We start from the raw sequence: 18,744 nt of genomic DNA on the forward strand, positions 1-18,744 counted from the left end.
TCTGTTACTGTATGCTAGTGTCTGCTACTGTCTGTTACTGTCTGTTACTGTCTGTTACTGTCTGCTACCGTCTGTTACCGTCTGTTACCGTCTGCTACCGTCTGTTACTGCCTGCTACTGTCTGCTACTGTCTGTTACTGTCTGCTACAGTCTGTTACTGTCTGTTACAGTCTGCTACAGTCTGTTACTGTCTGTTACTGTCTGTTACTCTGCTACTGTCTGCAACTGTCTGTTACTGTCTACTACCAACTGTTACTGTCTGTTACTGCCTGTTACTGCCTGTCTGTTACTGTCTGTTACTGTCTGCTACTCTGTTACTGTCTGTTGCTGTCTGCTACTGTCTGTTACTGTCTGCTACTGTCTGTTACTGTCTGTTACTGTCTGCTACCATCTGCTACCATCTGTTACCGTCTGTTACCGTCTGTTACCGTCTGCTACTGTCTGTTACTGTCTGTTACTGTCTGCTACTGTCTGTTACTGTCTGTTACTGTCTGCTACCATCTGTTACCGTCTGTTACCGTCTGTTACCGTCTGTTACCGTCTGTTACTGTCTGCTACCATCTGTTACTGTCTGCTACTGTCTGTTACTGTCTGTTACCGTCTGTTACTGTCTTTTACTGTCTGTTACTGTCTGTTACTGTCAGTTACTGGGTTTCTGTACATTATTGGTCTGATGTTCACATCCAATATCCAATGATAGGCGTGGCGCGAATTACAAATTCCTCAAAAATACAAAAACTTCAATTTTTCAAACATATGACTATTTCACAGCATTTTAAAGACAAGACTCTCCTTTATCTAACCACACTGTCCGATTTCAAAAAGTCTTTACAGCGAAAGCAAAACATTAGATTATGTCAGCAGAGTACCCAGACAGAAATAATCAGACACCCATTTTTCAAGCTAGCATATAATGTCACAAAAACCCAGAAGACAGCTAAATGCAGCACTAACCTTTGATCTTCATCAGATGACACACCTAGGACATTATGTTATACAATACATGCATGTTTTGTTCAATCAAGTTCATATATCAAAAAACAGCTTTTTACATTAGCATGTGACGTTCAGAACTAGCATACCCCCCGCAAACTTCCGGGGAATTTACTAACAATTTACTAAATTACTCACGATAAACGTTCACAAAAATCATAACAATTATTTTAAGAATTATAGATACAGAACTCCTCTATGCACTCGATATGTCCGATTTTAAAATAGCTTTTTGGTGAAAGCACATTTTGCAATATTCTAAGTACATAGCCCAGCCATCACGGGCTAGCTATTTAGACACCCGGCAAGTTTAGCCTTCACCAAAATCAGATTTACTATTACAAAAATGTTACTACCTTTGTTGTCTTCGTCAGAATGCACTCCCAGGACTGCTACTTCAATAACAAATGTTGGTTTGGTCCCAAATAATCCATCGTTATATCCGAATAGCGGCGTTTTGTTCGTGCGTTCCAGAAACTATCCGAAATGGTATATCAGGGTCGTGCGCATGGCGCAATTCGTGACCAAAAAAATCTAAATATTCCATTACCGTACTTCGAAGCATGTCAACCGCTGTTTAAAATCAATTTTTATGCAATTTATCTCGTAAAAAAGCGATAATATTCCGACCGGGAATCTCCTTTTCGGCAAACAGAGGAATAATCACAAAGGCGGGGGCGGCCAGGGCACGCGCCTAAGCCCAGAGTCCCTTGATCGGCCACTTGAGAAAGGCGATAATGTGTTTCAGCCTGGGGCTGGGATGACGACATTCTGTTTTTTCCCGGGCTCTGAGAGCCTATGGAAGACGTAGGAAGTGTCACGTTAGAGCAGAGATCCTTTGTAATTGAATGAGATGGCAAAGAAGTTCAAGAAATGGTCAGCAGGCCACTTCCTGTAAAGGAATCTCTCAGGTTTTGACCTGCCATTTGAGTTCTGTTATACTCACAGACACCATTCAAACAGTTTTAGAAACTTTGGAGTGTTTTCTATCCAAAGCCAATAATTATATGCATATTCTAGTTACTGGGCAGGAGTAGTAACCAGATTAAATCGGTACGTTTTTTTATCCAGCCGTGAAAATACTGCCCCCTAGCCATAACAGATTAACAAGCTTCCCTGTACATGTAACATTGTAAAATGTTATTTAAGTTGTTTATTATTGTAATTATATATGTTGTATGTTGTGTTTGAGATGAATCTATGTAATGCAAAGTTAGTAACAAAAAAAGTGTATTTTTCAATGAAATCCTGACTGTGTTCCAGGACCCTGCCACCTCCCACTGGGTACAGACGTCAATTCAACATCTATTCCGCGTTGGTTCCACATCATTTCATTGAACCAATGTGGAAACATTGGTTCCCGTCTTCAAGAGAGCGAGAGTTGCACCCCTTCTCAAAAAACCTACACTCGATCCATCCGATGTCAACAACTACAGACCAGTATCCCTTCTTTCTTTTCTCTCCAAAACTCTTGAGCGTGCCGTCCTTGGCCAGCTCTCTTGCTATCTCTCTCAGAATGACCATCTTGATCCAAATCAGTCAGGTTTCAAGACTGGTCATTCAACTGAGACTGCTCTTCTCTGTGTCAAGGGAGGCTCTCCGCACTGCTAAAGCTAACTCTCTCTCCTCTGCTCTCATCCTTCTAGACCTATCTGCTGCCTTTGATACTGTGAACCATCAGATCCTCCTCTCCACCCTCTCCGAGTTGGGCATCTCCGGCGCGGCTCACTCCTGGATTGCGTCCTACCTGACAGGTCGCTCCTACCAGGTGGCGTGGCGAGAATCCATCTCCGCACCACGTGCTCTCACCACTGGTGTCCCCCAGGGCTCAGTTCTAGGCCCTCTCCTATTCTCGCTATACACCAATTCACTTGGCTCTGTCATATCCTCACATGGTCTCTCCTATCATTGCTACGCAGACGACACACAATTAATCTTCTCCTTTCCCCCTTCTGAAAACCAGATGGCGAATCGCATCTCTGCATGTCTGGCAGACATATCAGTGTTGATGACGGATCACCACCTCAAGCTGAACCTCGGCAAGACGGAGCTGCTCTTCCTCCCGGGGAAGGACTGCCCGTTCCATTATCTCGCCATCACGGTTGACAACTCCTGTGTGTCCTCCTCCCAAAGTGCTAAGAGCCTTGGCGTAACCCTGGACAACACCCTGTCGTTCTCCGCTAACATCAAGGTGGTGACCCAATCCTGAAGGTTCATGCTCTACAACATTCGCAGAGTACGACCCTGCCTCACACAGGAAGCGGCGCAGGTCCTAATCCAGGCACTTTTCATCTCCCGTCTGGATTACTGCAACTCGCTGTTGGCGGGGCTCCCTGCCTGTGCCATTAAACCCCTACAACTCATCCAGAACGCCGCAGCCCGTCTGGTGTTCAACCTTCCCAAGTTCTCTCACATCTCTCCGCTCCTCCGCACACTCCACTGGCTTCCAGTTGAAGCTCGCATCTGCTACAAGACCATGGTGCTTGCCAACGGAGCTGTGAGGGGAACGGCACCTCCGTACCTTCAGGCTCTGATCAGTCCCTACACCCAAAGAAGGGCACTGCGTTCATTCACCTCTGGCCTGCTGGCCTCCCTACCTCTGCGGAAGCACAGTTCCCGCTCAGCCCAGTCAAAACTGTTCGCTGCTCTGGCACCCCAATGGTGGAACAAGCTCCCTCACGATGCCAGGACAGCGGAGTCAATCACCACCTTCCGGAGACACCTGAAACCCCACTTCTTTAATAACCTGTTAGGGCTAGGGGGCAGTATTGACACGGCTGGATAAAAAACGTACCCGATTTAATCTGGTTACCACTCCTACCCAGTAACTAGAATATGCATATACTTATTACATATGGATAGAAAACACCGTAAAGTTTCTAAAACTGTTTGAATGGTGTCTGTGAGTATAACAGAACTCATTTGGCAGGCAAAAATCTGAGAAGGTTTCATTCAGGAAGTGGCCTGTCTGACAAGGTGTCGTTCTTCTTGTCTCTGTTTATTGAAGAGTGAGGATCTTAGCTGTCCCGTGACACTTCCTACGGCTGCCATAGGGTCTCAGAAGGCGGTAAAAAGCTGAATCGTGGCTTTGCAGGCTCTGGCTGAAACAAAGTAGCGCGTTTGGGTAGTGGCTGGTTACATTACTGTGAGACTCAGGCTCGTGCCCGCGTCGACCGAAAGCTTTGTTTACTTTCCTCTGTTTAGCTAAATGGACATTCCCGGTCGGAATATTATCGCTTTTTTTACGAGAAAAATGGCATAAAAATGGATTTTAAACAGCGGTTGACATGCTTCGAAGTACGGTAATGGAATATTTAGATTTTTTTTTGTCACGAATTGCGCCATGCGCACGACCCTGATTTACCATTTCAGATAGTGTCTGGGACGCACGAACAAATCGCCGCTATTCGGATATAACGATGGATTATTTTGGACCAAACCAACATTTGTTATTGAAGCAGCAGTCCTGGGAGTGCATTCTGACGAAGACAACAAAAGGTAATCAAACTTTTATAATAGTAAACCTGATATTGGTGAGTGCTAAACTTGCCGGGTGTCTAAATAGCTAGCCCGTGATGCCTGGGCTATGTACTTAGAATATTGCAAAATGTGCTTTCACCAAAAAGCTATTTTAAAATCGGACATATCGAGTGCATAGAGGAGTTCTGTATCTATAATTCTTAAAATAATTGTTATGCTTTTTGTGAACGTTTATCGTGAGTAATTTAGTAAATTCACCGGAGGTTTGCGGGGGGTATGCTAGTTCTGAACGTCACATGCTAATGTATAAAGCTGGTTTTTGATATAAATATGAACTTGATTGAACAAAACATGCATGTATTGTATAACATAATGTCCTAGGGTTGTCATCTGATGAAGATCATCAAAGGTTAGTGCTGCATTTAGCTGTCTTCTGGGTTTTTGTGACATTATATGCTAGCTTGAAAAATGGGTGTCTGATTATTTCTGGCTTGGTACTCTGCTGACATAATCTAATGTTTTGCTTTCGTTGTAAAGCCTTTTTGAAATCTGACAGTGTGGTTAGATTAACGAGAGTCTTGTCTTTAAATAGCTGTAAAATAGTCATATGTTTGAGAAATTGAAGTAATAGCATTTCAAACGTTTTGAAAATCGCGCCACAGGATTCAACTGGCTGTTACGTAGGTGGGACGAATTCGTCCCGCCTAGCCCAGAGTTAAGGAATACCTGGGATAGGATTAAGTAATCCTTCTTATCCTCCCCCCCCTACCCTCCCCCCCAAAAAAGATATAGATGTACTATTGTAAAGTGGTTGTTCCACTGGATATCATAAGGTGAATGCACCAATTTCTAAGTCGCTCTGGTTAAGAGCATCTGCTAAATGACGTGAATGTAAATGTAAATGTAACCAGTGTGTGCCCAGTGGGCTGCCATGATGCCTTCAAGTCTGCTCTGGTATCTTGCCCTGAATCATTTCAAGTTACAAACAACAATCTTTACTACACCGAGATTCCATTGTCAGTCTGGTGATTAAAACGTGTTAGTCTGCTTCTGAGAGTGACTCATAATGCACAGTGCTTCTGTAAAAAAGTGTGTGTGTGTGTGTGTGTGTGTGTAGTTCAGTGTACTTGCAGGTTCATGTGCGCATGTGCCACTACTCTACATGTGTCTATTAAAGTAGAGTCAGTACTCAGAGAGACTCAGACAGACAGAGAGACAGGCACCATGTCTCCCTCCCAGTCCTCCCTAATACTGCTGCTGATGGTCTCCTGCTCCTGGGCCACCCACTTCTCAGGAGGAACCATGACCTTCAACCCCAGAGGGACCAACCCAGACGGAACCTACAGGGTAAGACCAAAGCACAATGATGATGCTTCCTATTAAAGATCCACTATGCAGAAATCACTCTGTCATTTCCTGGTTGCTACAATTGTAATAGTTTGTCTAATTTCAGTTGGTGACAGAACAAGCATGTATAGCGTAGATCTAAACTGCTGTGAAATATATTTTCAATAACCAACTTTATTGTAGTTTTCAGTGTTTTCTTCAACTGAGAAAAATGCTTATTTGTTCTTGCTGTCATCTTGAAAAATAGGTTCTTCATAGGGTTTGGAGTTTTACTGGTAACTTTCTAAATGTACCAGTAAACTACCAACATTTACCAGTAAGCTACCAGAATGTTGAAAACATTCAAGGAATTAACTGAAAATAGAAAGTATATAAAATATATATTTTTTAAATTATTATTTCCATAGATTTCCAAAATTACCTGTAAAATGAAGAAAAAAAAATGGCCACTTTTGTAAATTACCAGGTGTTTTGCAAATCTATTCTTAGCTCAACAGGCTTGTAAAATAGACTCCAGACAAGAGATTTGTAGAAATGGAAGGCACAACGTTTCCATTTGGTCTGTGGTGCCCTGTCTGCTGCCCTCTAGTGTTTAATGTCATGTCATTTATGGCTCTCCTTTTCTCACTTCTTATACCCACTCCTATTCATTATCAATCAATCAATCAATCAATCAATCAATCAAATGAATTCATAAAGCCATTCTTACATCAGCTGATATCTCAAAGTGCTGAACAGAAACCCAGCCTAAAACCCCAAACAGCAAACAAAGCACGGTGGCTAGGAAAAACTCCATAGAAAGGCCAGAACCTATGAAGAAACCTAGAGAGGAACCAGGCTCTGAGGGGTGGACCAGTCCTCTTCTGGCTGTGCCGGGTGACGATTATAACAGAACATTCACCACTTATACCCACTCCTATTCACTACTTATACCCACTCCTATTCACTACATATAACCACTCCTATTCACCACTTATACACACTCATATTCACTACATATACCCACTCCTATTCACCACTTATACCCACATCTATTCACTACTTATACCCACTCCTATTCACTACATATAACCACTCCTATTCACCACTTATACACACTCATATTCACTACATATACCCACTCGTATTCACTGCTTATACCCACTCCTATTCACCACTTATACCCACTCCTATTCACTATGTATACCCACTCCTATTCACTACTTATACCTACTCCTATTCACTACATATACCCACTCCTATTCACTACATATACCCACTCCTATTCACTACGTATACCCACTCCTATTTACTACTTATACCCACTCCTATTCACTACTTATACCCACTCCTATTCACTACATATACCCACTCCTATTCACTACTTATACCCACTCCTATTCACTACTTATACCCACTCCTATTCACTACTTATACCCACTCCTATTCAATACTTATACCCACTCCTATTCACTGCTTATACCCACTCCTATTCACTACTTATACCCACTCCTATTCACTACTTATACCCACTCCTATTCACCACTTATACACACTCCTATTCACTACTTATACCCACTCCTATTCACCACTTATACCCACATCTATTCAATACTTATACCCACTCCTATTCACTACTTATACCCACTCCTATTCACTACTTATACCCACTCCTATTCACAGCTTATACCCACTCCTATTCACTACTTATTCCCACTCCTATTCAATACTTATACCCACTCCTATTCACTACTTATACCCACTCCTATTCACTACTTATACCCACTCCTATTCACTACTTATACCCACTCATATTCACTACTTATACCCACTCCTATTCACTACTTATACCCACTCCTATTCACTGCTTATACCCACTCCTATTCACTACATATACCCACTCCTATTCACTAATTAAACCCACTCCTATTCACTACTTATACCCACTCCTATTCACAGCTTATACCCACTCCTATTCACTACTTATTCCCACTCCTATTCAATACTTATACCCACTCCTATTCACTGCTTATACCCACTCCTATTCACTACTTATACCCACTCCTATTCACAGCTTATTCCCACTCCTATTCAATACTTATTCCCACTCCTATTCAATACTTATACCCACTCCTATTCACTGCTTATACCCACTCCTATTCACTACTTATACCCACTCCTATTCACAGCTTATACCCACTCCTATTCACTACTTATTCCCACTCCTATTCAATACTTATACCCACTCCTATTCACTGCTTATACCCACTCCTATTCACTACTTATACCCACTCCTATTCAAGTCTTCTCAGTATTTCAGGCTTTAATATGCATTATGATAATATAGTGCCTAGTGAGAGTCTACACACCCCTTGCACAGTCTTCAAAATGTGCTGCCTTAAAATTACTTCTACAAGGGACTACACTAGATTACCACACCCCAAGTTGTTTGTTTTTCTGCTGTGTTTTTTTTTTAATGAATTTGAAAATGTTTCAACAATTTATCGATGTCTAAGTCGATAGGAAAAAAAAATCTAATTTAATCCATAATTAGATGCAATTTTAAGGCATCAAACTGTGCAAGGAAGGGGTGTGTAGACTTTCACTAGGCATTATATACTGTATCTATTTCACCATTTGGAATTGATTTTGCCTGTTGTTGATAACTAAGTGTTGTTTTGAATTGATATTATCTATTGTTGATAACTAAGCGTTGTCCACCAATGATTATGTTGTGCCTAACCAGTTCCTCTTCAATCAGGCTTTGTTGGAACAAGGTTTGTTCTCTACAGAAGGCTTGTTGTATCATTGTAATCCCTGACAAAGGATGAAATGAATCAGAGTTTAGAATGTTCTGTACTATTGAACGTACCATAATGATAAAGGCATTTAGCTATATGAAGAATGCCTTGCTCCTCCTGGTTCTCTTACCCTCCTTACCAAAGAGAACATTTGTCTTTGTTCCACACTTGTTAAAGACAGCAGTCTAGCAATGTGTCTGAAATGGTGGTTTAATGATGTGTGTTGTTGCAGGTGGACCTTCGTTATAAGACAGCCATTCACCCATCAATAATCTTTCCCGTCTGTGTTTCTGATACCTGGTGGTGTGTCAGTGGGGACTGTGGGAATGAGACCAGTCTAGTGGTTAACACAGTGGACCAGGAGATATCTGAGGACTGGTGTCAGGTTGAAGGAGTCATGACTAGACACGTCTTCAGTAACACACAGACTTTTGATCTGCGGTGAGTGTTTCTTTTCTATTCAAATCTTCCATCCATTACCAGTATGATTATGAACCTGATTTGTATTAACAGGGAACAGATAAGTTATTGCATCCTGGTCACCAATGTAGTTATGGTGTATTTATCCAACATGCCCCATTACTACAGGAAGGAGAAAACACACATTAGTTAACCTCTCTGGGCTAGGTGGCACCAAATCGTCCCACCTACGTAACAACCAGTTGAATCCTGTGGCGCGATTTTCAAATACCTTAGAAATGCTATTACTTCAATTTCTCAAACATATGACTATTTTACAGCTATTTAAAGACAAGACTCTCGTTAATCTAACCACACTGTCCGATTTAAAAAAGGCTTTACAACGAAAGCAAAACATTAGATTATGTCAGCAGAGTACCCAGCCAGAAATAATCAGACACCCATTTTTCAAGCTAGCATATAATGTCACAAAACCCAGAAGACAGCTAAATGCAGCACTAACCTTTGATGATCTTCATCAGATGACACACCTAGGACATTATGTTATACAATACATGCATGTTTTGTTCAATCAAGTTCATATTTATATCAAAAAACTGCTTTTTACATTAGCGTGTGACGTTCAGAACTAGCATACCCCCCGCAAACTTCCGGCGAATTCACTAACAATTTACTAAATTACTCACGATAAACGTTCACAAAAAGCATAACAATTATTTTAAGAATTATAGATACAGAACTCCTCTATGCACTCGATATGTCCGATTTTAAAATAGCTTTTCGGTGAAAGCACATTTTGCAATATTCTAAGTAGATAGCCCGGCATCACAGGGCTAGCTATTTAGACACCCAGCAAGTTTAGCCTTCACCAAAATCAGATTTACTATTAGAAAAGTTTGATTACCTTTCCTATGCTTCGTCAGAATGCACTCCCAGGACTTCTACTTCAATAACAAATGTTGGTTTGGTCCAAAATAATCCATCGTTATATCCAAACAGCGGCGTTTTGTTCGTGCGTTCTTGACACTATCCGAATGGTAAATAAGGGTCACGCGCACGGCGCATTTCGTGACAAAAGATTTCTAAATATTTCATTACCGTACTTCGAAGCATGTCAACCGCTGTTTAAAATCAATTTTTATGCCATTTTTCTCGTAAAAAAAGCGATAATATTCCGACTGGGAATCTGCAATTAGGTAAACAGCCGAAAGAAAATACAGCATGGGGTCGACTCGGGCATGCGCCTAATTCCTTTGTCCTCTGATCGGCCACTTGGCAAAGGCGATTATGTGTTTCAGCCTGGGGCTGCCTCGACATCGTTCAGCTTTTTCCCGGGCTCTGAAAGCCTATTGGAGCCGTAGGAAGTGTCACATTACAGCTAAGATCCTGACTCTTCAATAAACAGAGGCAAGAACAACAAGACCTTGTCAGACAGGCCACTTCCTGCATGAAATCTTCTCAGGTTTTTACATTTACATTTACATTTAAGTCATTTAGCAGACGCTCTAATATGAGTTCTGTTATACTCACAGACACCATTCAAACAGTTTTAGAAACTTTAGGGTGTTTTCTATCCAAAGCCAATAATTATATGCATATTCTAGTTACTGGGCAGGAGTAGTAACCAGATTAAATCGGGTACGTTTTTTATCCGGCCGTGTAAATACTGCCCCCTAGCCCTAACAGGTTAATACACTTCAGTACTGTACATGATGAACACCATAACAACAACAGTGTTTAGGATGTGTTTTTGGAACTCACCTTTCACCTTTGTCTCTTTATCATTACAGATTTAATGGCAGAAACTGGATAGACAATGATAATTCTGTTTTTATTTGGAGTCTGTCGACTCATGTGGATCTTGGGGTCAGGTCTGACATGGGGACAGTCAACCGATCTCCACAGACCACTGTCATACCTCTAATGCGGTAAATTTAGTTCGATGAACAAGTGAATTTATAAATCTGTGTGTTGTATTCAGTCAATATAAAACAGGTCTGAAACACTGCAATAATCTCTCTCTCTCTCTCTCTCTCTCTCTCTCTCTCTGCTCTCTCTCTCTCTCTCTCTCTCTCTCTCTCTCTCTCTCTCTCTCTCTCTCTCTCTCTCTCTCTCTCAGTGTCCCTGCTAATTGTCAAAGAGATTTCAACCTGTTGTCATTTGATCCAGATGGTGATATGGTCATATGTAGATATGCAGTACCAACGGAGGAGTGTTACACATCAAGTGACCTTCCTAATGACTTCACTCTACGAGAGGTTAGTATCCAAATAAAACAACATAGACAACGATGGACTATGATGATGAAGGCAGCAATCAGTTGGCCAAAGCAGGTTACAGTCATTATACATGCCAAGGCACCAACCAGCTGGTATTTCCTGTGACATCGGGTGCTGTAGGTGTCCTGGAGGGCAGTTAGTTTGCCTCCGGTGATGTGTTGGGCAGACCGCATAACCCTCTGGAGAGCCCTGCGGTTGCGGGCGATGCAGTTGCCATACCAGGCGGTGATACAGCCTGACAGGATGCTCTCAAATATGCATCTGTGAAAGTTTGTGAGGGTTTTAGGTGACAAGTACAATTTATTCAGCTTCCTGATGCTGAAGAGGCGCTGTTGCACCGCCTTCACCACACTGTCTGTGTGGTTGGACCATTTCAGTTTGTCAGTGATATGTAAGCAGAGGAACTTGAAGCTTTCCTTCCACCTTCTCCACTGCGGTCCCGTGGATAGGGGGGCGCTCCCTCTGCAGTTTCCTGAAGTACACAATCAGCTCCTTTATTTTGTTGACATTGGGTGAAAGGTTATTTTCCTGGCACCACACTCACAGGGCCCACAACTCCTCCCTGTAGGCTGTCTCGTTATTGTTGGTAATCAAGCCTACTACTGTTGTGTCGTCTGCAAATTTGATGATTGAGGCGTCCGTGGTCACACAGTCATGGGTGAACAGGGAGTACAGGAGGGTGATGATCACACATCTTTGTGGGGCCCCAGTGTTGAGGAGCAGCGAAGTGGAGTGGTTGTTTCCTACCTTCACTACCTGGGGCAGCCCATCAGGAAGTCCAGGACTCAGTAGGACAGGGAGGGGTTCAGACCCAGGGCCTCAAGCTTAATGATGAGCTTGGAGGGTACTATGGTGTTGAATGCTGTACTATAGTCAATGAACAGCATTCTTACATAGGTATTCCTCTTGTCCAGAGGTGGCGGTCCAAAGTTAGTTCAATGAAATTACGTTGAACCAAAGTGAAATAGACATTGAATTGACATCTGTGCCCAGTGGGTCCATGACATCAAAGTTATATTTTAAAGATGTTTTACAGGTCAATTCCACCAAAATTAACATTTGTGTTGTTATTGTAAAGTATTTAGTGATGTCCTATTTTTTTTCTTATTTTCTGATTTCTAATCTATTGACTGTTTAGTGAGGAGTAAAACCAGAAACTACTTCTGTGTGACGTAGACCAGAAGCGTCACTGAGATGACTAGTAAAACAAAATATGGCCAGTGGTTTTCAGTGATCTAAATAACCTGTGTGTAGTTGTCTGATCATATTGGACCTCCCTGCTATATGCTGCTCTGTTTGTCTGTCTAATAACATCTGGAAATACTTTACATAGATGCTCAAAAACCTATTGAACAACAGTTTGGTCAGCAATGCTGCTGAGGGTGCTTCAACAGGGCCCTGACAGAGCCTATGGAACAACATGCTGAGGGTGCTTCAACAGGGCCCTGACAGAACCTATAGAACAACATGCTGAGGGTGCTTCAACAGGACCCTGACAGAACCTATAGAACAACATGCTGAGGGTGCTTCAACAGGACCCTGACAGAACCTATAGAACATGCTGAGGGTGCTTCAACAGGACCCTGACAGAACCTACAGAACAACATGCTGAGGGTGCTTCAACAGGGCCCTGACAGAACATCATGCTGAGGTTGCTTCAACAGGGCCCTGACAGAACCTATAGAACAACATGCTGAGGTTGCTTCAACAGGGCCCTGACAGAACCTATAGAACAACATGCTGAGGGTGCTTCAACAGGGCCCTGACAGAACCTATAGAACAACATGCTGAGGGTGCTTCAACAGGGCCCTGACAGAACCTATAGAACAACATGCTGAGGGTGCTTCAACAGGACCCTGACAGAACCTATAGAACAACATGCTGAGGGTGCTTCAACAGGGCCCTGACAGAACCTACAGAACAACATGCTGAGGGTGCTTCAACAGGGCCCTGACAGAACATATAGAACAACATGCTGAGGGTGCTTCAACAGTCACTGGGCCCTGACAGAACAACATGCTGAGGGTGCTTCAACAGGGCCCTGACAGAACCTACAGAACAACATGCTTAGGGTGCTTCCATAGTCACCGAAAACAATGTAGACCTTACATATAGACCTTACAGTGAAATACTTACTTACGAGCCCCTTACCAACAGTGCAGTTAAAAATTGTTTTTGATAAGAATAAGAGATAAAAGTAACAAGTAATTAAAGAGCAGCAGTAAAAAATAACAATATATACAGGGGGGTGCCGGTACAGCGTCAATGTGTGGGGGCACCGGTTAGTTGAGGTAGTATGTACATGAAGGTAGAGTTATTAAAGTGACTATGTATAGATGATAACAACAGAGAGTAGCAGTGGTGTAGAGAGGGGGGGGCACTGCAAATAGTCTGGGTAGCCATTTGACTAGATGTTCAGGAGTCTTATGGCTTGGGGGTAGAAGCTTTTTAGAAGCCTCTTGGACCTAGACTTGGCGCTCCGGACAGCTTGCCGTGCGGTAGTAGAGAGAACAGTCTATGACTGGGGTGGCTGGAGTCTTTGACAATTTTTAGGGCCTACCTCTGACACCGTCTGGTATAGAGATCCTGGATGGCAGGAAGCTTGGCCCCAGTGATGTACTGGGCCGCTCGCACTACCCTCTGTAGTGCCTTGCGGTCGGAGGCCGAGCCGTTGCCATACCAGGCAGTGATGCAACCAATCAGGATGCTCTCGATGGTGCAGCTGTAGAACCTTTTGAGGATCTGAGGATCCATGCCAAATATTTTCAGTCTCCTGAGGGGGAATAGGTTTTGCCCGATTCACAACTGTCTTGGTGTGCTTGGACCATGTTAGTTTGTTGGTGATGTGGACACCAAGGAACATGCAGCTCTCAACCTGCTCCACTGCAGCCCCGTCGATGAGAATAGGGGCGTGCTTGCTTGATCCTCTTTTTCCTGTAGTCCACAATCATCTCGTTTGTCTTGATCCCGTTGAGGGAGAGGTTGTTGTTCTGGCACCACACGGCCAGGTCTCTGACCTCCTCCCTATAGGCTGTCTCGTTGTCGGTGATCAGGCCTTCCACTGTTGTGTCATCGGCAGATTTAATGATGGTGTTGGAGTCGTGCCTGGCCGTGCAGTCATGAGTGAACAGGGAATTCAGGAGGGGGCTGAGTACGCACCCCTGAGGGGCCCCATGGCTGATGTGTTGTTACCTACCCTTACCACCTGGGGGCGGCCCATCAGGAAGTCCAGGATCCAGTTGCAGTGGGAGGTGTTTAGTCCCAGGTTCCTTAGCTTATTGATGAGCTTTGAGGGCACTATGGTGTTGAACGCTGAGCTGTAGTCAATGAATAGCATTCTCACATAGGTGTTCCTTTTGTCCAAGTGGGAAAGGGCAGTGTGGAGTGCAATAGAGACGGCATCATCTGTGGATCTGTTGGTGCGGTATGCAAATTGGAGTGAGTCTAGGGTTTCTGGGATTATGATGTTGATGTGAGTCATGACCAGCCTTTCAAAGCACTTCATGGATACAGATGTGAGTGCTACGGGTCAGTAGTCATTTAGGCAGGTTGCCTTAGTGTTCTTGGGAACAGGCACTATGGTGGTCTGCTTAAATGTTGGACAGGGAGAGGTTGAAAATGTCAGTGAATAAGCTTGCTAGTTGGTCAGCGCATGCTCGCAGTACACGTCCTGGTAATCCATCTGGCCCTGCGGCCTTGTGAATGTTGACCTGTCTAAAGATCTTACATCGGCTGTGGTGAGCGTGATCACACAGTCTTCCGGTACAGCTGGTGCTCTCATGCATGTGTTACTTGCCTCGAAGCGAGCATAGAAGTAGTTTAGCTCGTCTGGTAGGCTCGTGTCACTGGGCAGCCCTCGGCTGTGCTTCCCTTTGTAGTCTAATGGTTTGCAAGCCCTGCCACATCCGACAAGCATCAGAGCCGGTGTAGTACGACTCGATCTTAGTCCTGTATTGATACATTGCCTGTTTGACGATTCGTCGGAGGGCATAGCGGGATTTCTTATAAGCTTCCGGGTTAGAGTCCTGCTCCTTGAAAGAGCCAGCTCTAGCCTTTAGCTCAGTGTGGATGCTGCCTGAAATCAATGGCTTCTGGTTGGTGTATGTATGTACGGTCACCGTGGGGACGACGTCATCGACGCACTTATTGATGAAGCCAATGACAGATGTGGTGTACTCCTCAACGCCATTGGAGGAGTCCCAGAACATATTCCAGTCTGTGCTAGAAAAACAGGCCTGTAGCTTATCATCTGCTTCATCTGACCAGTTTTTATTGATCTAGTCACTAGTGCTTCCTGCTTGAATTGTTGCTTGTAAGCAGGAATCAGGAGGGTGGAATTTGGTCAGATTTGCCAAATGGAGGGCAAGCTTTGTATGGTTCTTGTGTGTGGAGTATAGGTGGTCCAGAGTTATTTTCTCTCTGGTTGCACATTTAACATGCTGATAGAAATTTGGTAAAACGGATTTAACTTTCCCTGCATTTAAGTCCCCGGCTACTAGGAGCGCTGCCTCGGTGAACGTTTTCTTGTTTGCTTATGGCGGAATACAGCAATGCTATCTTGGTGCCAGCCTCTGACTGTGGTGGTAAACAGCTACAAAGAATACAGATGAAAACTCTCTCGGTGTAACGGCTGTCGGGAGAGAGAGTAGACCAAGGCGCAGCGGAGTTAGTGTTCATCATGATTGTATTTAATTAACGTAAGAACACTATACAAAAACAAGATAACCGACAGCAAAACAGTCCTGTTCGGAAATGATCTAAACAGAAACAATTACCCACAAAACCCCAACGGAAAAACAGGCACTTATGTGTGACTCCCAATCAGCAACAACACTCTACAGCTGTGCCTGATTGGAAGCCACACGGCCAAAATCAACGAAACAAACCAACATAGAAAAATGCACATAGAACGCCTAACCAATGTAACACCCTGGCCTAACCAAAATAAAGAACAAAAAACCCCTCTCTATGGCCAGGGCGTTACACTCGGTAGGTGATGTGGTCTATAGCTTATCATGAGATACTCTACCTCAGGTGAGCAATAGCTTGAGACTTCCTTAGATATCGTGCACCAGCTATTATTTACAAAAAGACATAGTCCGCCGCCCCTGGTCTTACCAAATGCCACTGTTCAATCCTGCCGGTACATCGTTGTCGTCGTTCAGGCATGACTCCGTGAAGCATTAAGATGTTACAATTTTTATTGTCCAAAGATTGCACATTTGCTAGCAGAATTGAGGGAAGTGGGGGTTTATTTGATCACCTTCGACTTCTCAGCAGGCAGCCCGCTCTCCGCTTCCTCTTTCTCCGCCTCCTCTTCACGCAGATCACGGAGGTCGGGGCCTGTAATAGCAGTAATAGCAGTCCTGATGTCCAGAAGTTATATTCGGTCATAAGAGACGGTAGCGGCAACATTATGTACAAAATGAGTAAAAAAATAAGTTACAAACCAGATAAAATACATAAAAACACAATCGTTTGGGGGCACCTAAAACATCTGCCTTCTGCTCCGGCGCCATGTTACTATAGAATACCATGCTGAGGGTGCTTCAGTAGTCACTGGGCTCTTAGAGAAAAACCACATGATGTCATGTGGAAAGTCACATGTGAAAACATTTGAGAACATTTGGTTTTGGAACTCTTCACATGTGAACACAAAATGTAGGTGTCATGGCACACACAGAGTGCTTTTATCATGATATTTTCAACTTACATATTTTAACTTTTTAAACATTTTATTTAACCTTTATTTAACCAGGTAGGCTAGTTGAGAACAAGTTCTCATTTACAACTGCGACCTGGCCAGGATAAAGCAAAGCAGTGCGACACAAGCAACAACACAGAGTTACACATGGAATAAACAAGCGTACAGTCAATAACACAACAGAAAAAAAGAAAGTCTATATACAGTGTGCGCAAATGGCGTGAGGAGGTAAGGCAATAAATAGGCCATAGTAGCGAGGTAATTACAATTTAGCAGATTAACACTGGAGTTATAGATGAGCAGATGATGATGAGCAGATGATAATGTTCAAGTAGTGATACTGGTGTGCAAAAGAGCAGAAAAGTAAATAAAAACAATATGGGGATGAGGTAGGTAGATTGGGTGGGCTATTTACAGATGGACTATGTACAGCTGCAGCGATCGGTTAGCTGCTCAGATAGCTAATGTTTAAAGTTAGTGAGGGAAATGTAAGTCTCCAGCTTCAGCAATTTTTGCAATTCGTTCCAGTCACTGGCAGCAGAGAACTGGAAGGAAAGATGGCCAAAGGAGGTGTTGGCTTTGGGGATGACCAATGAGATATACCTGCTGGAGCGTGTGCTATGGGTGGGTGTTGTTATGGTGACCAGTGAGCTGAGATAAGGCGGGGCTTTACCTAGCATAGACTTATAGATGACCTGGAGCCAGTGGGACTGGCGTCGAATATGTAGCGAGGGCCAGCCGACTTGAGCATACAGGCTGCAGTGGTGGGTGGTATAAGGTGATTTGGTAAAAAAAGCGGATGGCACTGTGATAGATGCATCCAGTTTGCTGAGTGGAGTATTGGAAGCTATTTTGTATATGACATCGCCGAAGTCGAGGATCGGTAGGATAGTCAGTTTTACTAGGGTAAGTTTTGCGGCGTGAGTAAAGGAGGCTTTGTTATGAAATAGAAAGCCGATTCTATATTTGATATTGGATTGGAGATGTTTGATATGAGTCTGGAAGGAGAGTTTACAGTCTAGCCTGACACCTAGGTATTTTTTGTTGTCCACATATTCTAGGTCAGAACCATCCAGAGTAGTGATGCTAGTCGGGCGGGTGCGGGCATTGAACAGTTGAAGAGCATGCATTTGATTTTACTAGCGTTTAAGAGCAGTTGGAGGCCACGGAAGCAGTGTTGTATGGCATTGAAGCTCGTTTGGAGGTTAGTTAACCTGTTATGGCTAGGGGGCAGTATTTTCACGGCTGGATAAAAAACGTACCCGATTTAATCTGGTTACTACTCCTGCCCAGTAACTAGAATATGCATATATTTATTGGCTTTGGATAGAAAACACCCTAAAGTTTCTAAAACTGTTTGAATGGTGTCTGTGAGTATAACAGAACTCATATGGCAGGCAAAAACCTGAGAAGATTTCATGCAGGAAGTGGCCTGTCTGACAAGGTGTCGTTCTTCTTGTCTCTGTTTATTGAAGAGTGAGGATCTTAGCTGTCCCGTGACACTTCCCACGGCTGCCATAGGCTCTCAGAAGGCGGCAAAATGCTGAATCGTGGCTTTGCAGGCTCTGGCTGAAAAAAAGTAGTGCGTTTGGGTAGTGGCTGGTTACAGTACTGTGAGACTCAGGCTCGTGCCCGCGTCGACCGAAAGCTTTGTTTTCTTTCCTCTGTTTAGCTAAATGGACATTCCCGGTCGGAATATTATCGCTTTTTTACGAGAAAAATGGCATAAAAATGGATTTTA

At 43.4% G+C, this 18,744-nt stretch overlaps 1 protein-coding gene and 1 long non-coding RNA gene across 3 annotated transcripts in view; one reads left to right on the forward strand and one right to left on the reverse strand.

The window, feature by feature from the left end:
- The window catches only part of LOC123742514 (uncharacterized), a 47,782-nt gene that overhangs the window by 15,716 nt on the left and 13,322 nt on the right, over positions 1-18,744 (reverse strand). The gene's annotated exons all lie outside the window — the stretch shown is intronic.
- Positions 1-18,744, forward strand: part of LOC123723962 (uncharacterized) — a 49,271-nt gene that overhangs the window by 14,674 nt on the left and 15,853 nt on the right. For both annotated transcript variants that reach the window (XM_045717444.1, XM_045717445.1), the window contains exons 4-7: positions 5,591-5,820; positions 8,833-9,041; positions 10,811-10,948; positions 11,140-11,278. In XM_045717444.1, the coding sequence (XP_045573400.1) occupies positions 5,591-5,820; positions 8,833-9,041; positions 10,811-10,948; positions 11,140-11,278 (716 nt within the window). The remainder of the gene's footprint in view (positions 1-5,590; positions 5,821-8,832; positions 9,042-10,810; positions 10,949-11,139; positions 11,279-18,744) is intronic.

This window comes from Salmo salar, chromosome ssa04, assembly GCF_905237065.1.
Source record: "Salmo salar chromosome ssa04, Ssal_v3.1, whole genome shotgun sequence".
Taxonomy (NCBI): Eukaryota; Metazoa; Chordata; class Actinopteri; order Salmoniformes; family Salmonidae; genus Salmo; species Salmo salar.